The 8,127-nt window shown below is 43.5% G+C and overlaps 1 protein-coding gene across 1 annotated transcript; it reads left to right on the top strand.

Moving 5' to 3' along the window:
• The first annotated feature begins 498 nt into the window (after positions 1 to 498).
• On the top strand, positions 499 to 5,007 carry gpr37l1a (G protein-coupled receptor 37 like 1a). The gene is made up of 2 exons (XM_080773877.1): positions 499 to 1,020; positions 2,091 to 5,007. Exons 1-2 carry the CDS (start codon positions 790 to 792, stop codon positions 3,174 to 3,176), a joined length of 1,317 nt encoding a protein of 438 aa, XP_080630003.1. The 5' UTR covers positions 499 to 789; the 3' UTR covers positions 3,177 to 5,007.
• The last annotated feature ends 3,120 nt before the right edge of the window (positions 5,008 to 8,127 follow it).

Genomic DNA, 8,127 nt, shown 5'->3' with positions numbered 1-8,127 from the left:
TGTAGCAAAGAGTAGCGCACGCTGGTTTGTTTTGGGAAACAGCAAAACGCAAAATGTATTTTTCAAGGCAAAGATAAAGTAGCCTAATTCAGAAGAAGAAGCTGTGAGTCGGCTGTCAGAACTCAGTGCCCGCACGGTTCACAGTTCACACCACTGCAGCAACACTGACACGTTCAGCGGAGTGACTGCTGTCTCTGCCGTCTGTGAAGGGCCATGAGCCGCGACTCCCGGAGGGGCAGCAACGCCGCCGGGTAATCTACACTGACTGACTCGAGACTTGAGAAAAAGACGTCCAAAAGTCGTTGTCTGTATAGGCTAATTCATTGGTAAAAGTATGCTAAATAACTCATTTTTAGACCATCTGGGAAATAAATAAATAAATAAATCCGCGGCGGCGGCCTCGCTTCGCTCGGCCGCGAGAGTCCCCCCCCCAACGCAATTCTATAGCCTACCCAAAGGTAAAACGCACCCGCCGCCTATGCTTGGGAGTCTGATTCCTTTAAGGCTCCGGAGCCAGTTGGGCACCTCTCGGGCAACCCAAAAAGGATCCCTCGCGGAGCGAAGGATGGGAGCTCAAACAAATGGGACCAACATTCTCCAAACAGTTACCGACATCCCTACGACCCGGACAGTTACTTCACGACACCGAAGAGCGCGCACAGGCACCGGGGCATCTCGGGTTCAGTCTCTGGGGTCTTCTTGCATGGGAACTACTCGGACAAAGGCACGGTGTTTGTGCAGAACCCGCTGTACCCCGTGACTGACGGCTCGTACGGGGCTTATGCGGTGATGCTGCTCGCCCTCATCCTCTTCGCGGTTGGCATCGTGGGGAACCTCGCACTGATGTGTATCGTGTGGCATAATTATTACCTGAAGAGCGCATGGAACAGCATCCTCGCCAGCCTGGCGTTCTGGGATTTCCTAGTGCTGTTCTTCTGTCTGCCCGTGGTCATCTTCAATGAGCTCACCTCCAAACGCTTACTGGGAGACCTGTCCTGTCGCATCGTGCCCTACATGGAGGTGAGATTGATTGATTCATTGATTCGTTCATTCATTCATTCATTAAATACTTTATTAGTCAGAAAGGTAAACGTTCCACGTTCTGTTTACTTTTCTGACTTGACTAATAGAGTACAGTCAGACATTGAGGCTAAAAGGAAACACAAGTCCTGGGGACTTGTTGCCAATACAAAACTCCACCACCTCTCTCCCCCTCTTATGCAAGTAATTGACAATATATAAAGTCACAAACTCACAATAGGCCTACCAACTTTGTTGATTCATTGTTTTTAAAATATAAGGTTTTCTTCATTTACTGAAAAATTAACAATTTTTGAGTTTTTGGACTTTTTGGAGATAATGTTGATGTATCATGACATATAAAGTAAAAAAATAAAATAAAAACATTCTACATTTATATGCTCCCTATAATGACAACAATATTTCAACTTCCAGCTGTGTTCATTCAATAGGCGAGTGTGGATTGTTTTTTTTGTTTATTATAATAAAACTGTGCACCGATGCACAACCGTTTTTAAAACAGGCCTGGCAGCAGCCAGCCCTGTCTTGGTCTGTGTTTAGTTAGTTAACCTATTTGTATGCTAATGAAGACAGTTAATTGTTTAGAGGCGTGGGTTCAACTAATTGAGGTCATTGAGCATGCACTGAAGGAGGAGGGAGGGGGTCAGAAGACACTGTAAAGATAGACTGTTCTTTTTGTCAACACTTAGTGCTACATGAGTCGCTAATTTAAATTGTAACCATGAGGTAAATGTATAGTTATTTCTTGGCAGCAATATTTTTAACAGCTTTGTGTAGCCTACTGTGAAACTATTTTAGATGAATGTACCCTTCTTCACTTCTTTATCCCTATCCTGATGTTCTGCTCTGACTGACCTCTCCCTATAACTATCTTCATTATTCCTTCCCTCTTATCATCATTACCACTTTTTCATATTTCCACCCTACGTCACCCCTCACATCCTGCCTTATGTTAGCAAAAGTACTGCTTCTAATGTATTTCATATGGTTATTATTGTATGGCTAGTTTGCCTACTAGTAATAACCCCGACCCTTTGTTCCTTTACCAGGTGACCTCCTTGGGTGTTGCCACCTTCAGCCTGTGTGCCCTGAGTATAGATCGTTTCCATACTGCAACCACCCCAGGGTCACTACAAACACCCAGAGTTGAGCCATGCCAGTCCATCCTGGCCAAGCTCTCTGTCATCTGGATCGGCTCCATGGTCCTGGCTGCCCCTGAGTTACTCCTCTGGCAACTCACTCAGGAAGTTGTGAGCACTTCAATAATAACTCAAGATGGCAGTCCTCCTCTAACTCCCATCAGCTACCAGGCCACTCAACCAGGGAGTTCACCGGTTGCTAGCCTTGGAGCCCAAACAGGTGGCCTGTTAGTGGATATGTGTGTGCGCCAGCCCTCTATCGATCTGCCAGAGACCGTGTATTCTCTGGTGCTGACATACCACGAGGCCCGCATGTGGTGGTACTTTGGCTGCTACTTCTGTCTGCCTCTACTCTTCACGCTGGCCTGCAACTTAGTGACGCGACACGTCGTCGCCCAAGAGACTCTGCGGAAAGCAAGTAGTGTCAAGGTAGCAGGAGGACGAACGTCCTCCTCTTCCTCCTCCACTTCTTCCTCTTCCTCCTCTCCTAAAAAGAAGCAGCAGGCGAGCCGGGAGCAGCGGCTCAGTTCAACGGTGATGGCTCTCGCCGTCATTTACGCCGTTTGTACTCTGCCGGAGAATGCCTGGAACATCGCCCTGGCTTACATCTCCATCCCCGTCTCCACATCCACCGAGGCCCTCCTGGCTCTGATTGGACAGTTTTTATTGTTCGTGCGCAGCTCGTCTACGCCGGTGTTGCTGCTGTGTCTGTGTCGTTCACTCGGCCAGGCGTTCATGGACTGCTGTTGCTGCTGCTGCGAGGAGTGTCTCCCAGATGGCGCATCATCTTCATCTTCCTCAGCCTCCACCACAGCAACCGCGGCGTCCGCCTCTCCTTCCGCTCTCTCCTCTCCCGTATCCATCTCCCCGCCATCGCTCTCTCCCTCTTCCTGCAAGGAAGAGAAACTCAAAATCGTCTCAGGGACGACGCCGGCGATCTTCTATGACAAGGCGAAAGACACTTCCTCTGTGGTGGCAATTGGAACTCCCTGTTGAGGTCTCTCCACTACAGCCAGGAGCCAGCAGAAAAACTCCCAATGCCTCCATTGTTCCAGTCTAAATGAACTGGAGGCGTGGAGTCATCATAACAGCAGAAACTCATCAGATCCTGCATTCTTTTTTTTAGGAGGCCACAATAGATTCATTAAGTTGCAGAGACTGGTGGCCACAGACTGGCAGACTGGTGTTCATGAACTGTCTGGTTTCTTGCTGTTGCTACATTTCAAAAATATATTTTTGATCATATGGGATCAATAGAAATTAAAGCTGTCTAAAGCAAGCTGAATGAACAGTCTTCAGCAGTCTTTATGACTGTTTGAGTAAGACAACATTTTTTTTAGCTGTGATTTATTCTCTGAATTCCTGGTGTGTTTTCTAACTTCCAGTGTAGTCTTTGTATATTCTTTAGTGGGAACTGGGAATGAACCAATGAAAAGCATGATGCATCCTCTGACTGTGCCTGGGAGCTATGTCCTGTGACTGCCGCTAACCTCTTGAACTCTGTCTCGGAATGATCTGGGTGAAATGAATGCCATTCAATGGTAACTGTCAATCCTTGTCATAACACCCACCATTGAAGAAAAAGTTGTTTATACTTGGTGTTAAGGTTCCTTGACTTGGTATTCAGCGGCTGAAGGTCACGGCGAAAGAGTCACTCAGAACAACAATTGGCCTTTGAGTTTCCCCAGCCACCATGGACACACAATGTATAAGCTTCCATGGAATTATTCACTTCTGCTACTGGGTATTTTCAGGATTCCTCAACTCCTTCGCCGTCATGATTTACAAAATGTGCCATGTATTATGTCATCTGATATAGCACATTGTTTCATTGCCCAGTTCTTGGTACCCAAATAGAAACCAGTTCTTGGTACCCACTACCCACATATAAAGTTAATTGTCTCCACCAGGCTGAAGGCATGGGGAGAGAGTATGTTTTGCAGTCAGTCCGTGTGTGAGTCTGTCCGTCCATCTGTCTGTTACCAGCTAATCTCCGGCACCGTTAACCAGGTCGATGCCAAATTTTGCACACACATTCCCTGAATGCCAACGATGAACCTCTGCCCCAACTTTCCGGAACGGCCTGTTATAGCGCCACCAGGAGGCCGACTTTTGTAAAACACATATTTTGATATTACTCCATATTCTGTCCAAAAATCCCGCTAATCGTTACACAGTATCTCTATAGTCACGTGTTCAAGACGGTTCTTTCCTTCTATTTATTTTTTGGGGGGCCCCAAATGACAGTGAAGTGAGAATTTAAGGACTTTTTAATACCTCAAACATTGTCCAAATTATCAAATAATATTAGGAATATAGGCAAACATTTTGGAAATAGCCTGGGATCCCATTTTCGGGTTTCTAATCCGGTCAGTGGAAATACCTTTACATAATCACATGACTAGAACCACCTCCAACCACCTCCAAAATGATTAATGTAGTTTAAAATGTTGAATGTTTGTCCATTTTCAATTCTAATTCGTAGCACGACTAGCGAGAATACATTAACCCATTTAGGCCTGACATCGTTTTATGAAATACCTATGTTTCTATGTCAGTGGTGCTCAATATTTCATGTCAAGGACCCCAAAAATGTATTTGGCCGCCGACCCCATCTGAAAATATGTTGTTTTAGGGACAAAAACGTTCACTCTGAAAGAATATATATTCAAAGATTTGCACCATATTTTCACGATTTTTCAAAAATGGCAGAGTGCCGCACTATGAGCTTGTATATCTGCTATTTTTCAACAGCTAAAGCATAAGATAATGCTTAAAACACCAAAAGGGGTTCCCGTCCAAAATGGGTTAATTGATTTGCATTATGTGGGGAATAAAAACATTTTTTTCCTTTTTTTAAAACCAGAACACATCGCTTGTTTTAAAACGAATACCAGGCTTTCCTCTGGTGACGCAAGGTTACCGATCTACAAGCTCTGCTGTGCTTGTAGATCGGCTATTTTCGTCAAACTAAATATAATTAATGCTTCAACTCCTACATTCCAAGTGCTTGTCAGGGTGGGCGGGTCCCCAGTTCAATTATGATTATTTTGGGGGGTCAGGTCCTGAATAAGTTGCGAACCACTGCATTATATTACATACAGTATTAGCCTAATAAACATCTATAAACCATGATGTGAGGGCCCCCTAAGTGCAGGGCACTTAGAATTGTCCCAAACCTTTCACCCCTATGCTATCCCTGCCTTGACGCATTCCCATACTGCAGTCTGAGAGTGTATAAAACAAAATGGACCAGTAAGGGTCCATTTACTTCCAGAATTAAATTAACACATTTGCTGTGCATTCTTTTTTTATAATGTTTATGTCAAATATTAAATGTTTTATTAAGTACAGTCTTTGGTGTCTGATATTTATCTGAACTCGCTGAAATATCATAAAGCAGTTTGCAGCTACAGGATAGGACCTTGTTAGTTTTATTATGTGTGACAAATGTGAAATCTCTCATTTGTAAAAGCAAATGTAAAAGCCTTAAAAAAGGCTTAGTTTCATGTTAATTTTATTTTATTAAATGGGGAAATTAAGGTTGTCCCATAAGGTCAGCTGACATGTGAAACATAAAAAGCACACATGCTGACTCTTTACGTGACTCTTTATGTGACAAAAATGAACATGTGAATCAATCTATCACATTCCCAGGGATCACTTTTTTTTCTTATTTTTTCCCCACAGGTGATGTTTTGTTTTTGTTTGTATTTATTGCAATTAGTACCAGTAGGACCAAACTTCAATTGATTCTGCCTATGCGGAGGAATTCTGCCAATTGCTCTTCAATGGCGGTTTGTTTTGTTGCCATTCAAGGATTTCCACAAGAAACAAATCAGTTCCCGTTGAAAAGCATTGGCAGAATCCACCCGCATAGGCAGCAATACAGTTCAGTGTGACCGCACCCTATTACTGTCCATCTGCTTAACATTTAGAACTTTAGAAACATTTAGAACTCTAGAAAATACAGTATGTTTCACTAGCTCAGGATTCAAAGTAATGCAAACAATGAAATGTTGAAATGTTTGTAAGTGTACAATGGGACATACAAATGAAAGTGTCCCATTGTGAATATGTTAAGAATATGTTATGACGGAATTTAGGCTTCTAATGTAGTCTATGTAGGTGTGTAGCATATATATATAAGTTTAATAAGGACCAGTGATGCTTTGTATCCAGTTTTAGCAAATAAACAGTCAAAGATCTCAGTCTTGCTTCTCGGTTTGTTAGGGTCTTTTATTATTTTATGGGTCTCTTAATTTTCTTATTCCTATATTTAGTTTTTAATTATTATTTCAAAACATTTTCAAAAAACACCCCGCCACCCCCAAAAAAAGAAAATAATTCATGAATTTGATGTCCCGGGGAGACATCAAATCTTTCTTTTGGGTCACGGGCTAAAAACTTTGGAAACTGTGTTAGATAACTCATGGTTGATGGAAAACATGCATCTCTGAACGCACAAGCAAGTCCATATAAGATTATAAGTCAATGGGGACCACCACAGCTGCCCATGTACACCCACCCACACACGCACATTCTCACACACTCAGAATGCACACACACACACACACACACAGGAATGGTGTGGAATCTACAGAGCATCATGGAAGCGCCCTAAGCAGTGTCCCTGCTCTCTGAGCTGAAATATTTGTCCTCCCACTTAGTTGTGCCTGGTGCTGCGCAAAGAAAGAAGCAGAGGGGGACAGCACCAATAAGGCCAGCTTTGTTCCCATGTCCCCCCTCTCCTCAGCGCAAGCTGGAGCCCCGTCATTGCATTCAGTAGCCAAGCCCCCCTCCCCCAAGACAGTTGCCAAGTTACCCCCACAATCAATGTCCTTAGCAGTGACTGAGAGAGAAGAAAGAAGGGGAGGGTAGAAGCAGCGGAGGAGGAGGTGCACGCAGTGTGCACACACACTGACCAAAACAACCCCACTGCTCTCTCTCCCAAAACCTCACAGTTCCTCTTGGTTTCCCAGGCGATGGAGAGAGGGGAGGGTGAGCGTTGGTTGTTCTGTGTGGGCCTGAAACTCAAGACGCCGCCAGCCATTCGCCTCCCTCCCACCCTCATGCTTCCATGCACTACACACTTGTTGCACATGAATTCACACATAATGGTGTAAGAAAGGGAACAAAATGAGGATTCATTCATGCTCTCACTTGGTTTTGAGTCTAGACTACTTGTTTTTCTCATCAGAAGAAGTAGAAATCCTTAATTGGGAGGTTGAAGTGTGAAGTGCTCCTTTGAGTGGAAATGTATTCTTGCCAGAGAGGCATTTTTGATCCAACCTATTTGGGATTATTTTAGCCTTGCATATGTTTTGCTTTCAAACATGCTGGGTGGTTCAGGCAATATGCTGTGATATGTTGATGATATTGTCTGCCACAAGAGTCCATTTAGGCACTTTCTTATTTGTATTAAACATGCCATTATAAACATAATTTATGCCGATATGAATGATACGCAAATTTATGCCAGTAAAAGCAACTCATATGTTTGGATGACATTAAAGGGAAATAAAACTCTTTGTAGATTGTTTACGTTACAGAAGGGTCAAAACACAGGTGTTACGTGTTACCTTAGCACACTGTAAAGTAATCAACACAGTTGAAGCTAATCTAATTAATTAATAATGGATGTGTTAGATGAAGGTGTGCCAATATGCAAGCATTGACAAATAGGCCTGCACTGTTGACTACTGTAAAATGATGGATGCCACAAAATGATCAGCAGTGAATAACAATAAATCTAATATGGTCTTCTGGCCCTCCAACCTCCACTAAACTCACCATTGAAACACGCAGGTCTTAACTTTGATACTGTCTCCAGACCTGATATGTACATTGGACGCATTATGTGAATATTTACCAGTGATTATTATTTTGCATTGCATTGACTCACACACATTCTCTATAGGAAATCCCTCCACCCCAACCCCTTTGA

The sequence above is a fragment of the Protomyctophum bolini genome (genome assembly GCF_963924005.1).
Source record: "Protomyctophum bolini genome assembly, chromosome: 2".
Classification (NCBI taxonomy): Eukaryota; Metazoa; Chordata; class Actinopteri; order Myctophiformes; family Myctophidae; genus Protomyctophum; species Protomyctophum bolini.
The sequence above is the reverse complement of the archived record's forward strand: the minus strand, read 5'-3'. Positions and strand labels throughout refer to the sequence as shown.

Coding starts and splice junctions, on each gene's coding strand:
- gpr37l1a (XM_080773877.1), top strand. CDS start 790: ATGCTGCTCGCCCTCATCCTCTTCGCGGTTGGCATCGTGGGGAACCTC. Junction 1,021..2,090: donor GCATCGTGCCCTACATGGAG/GTGAGATTGATT, acceptor TTCCTTTACCAG/GTGACCTCCTTGGGTGTTGC.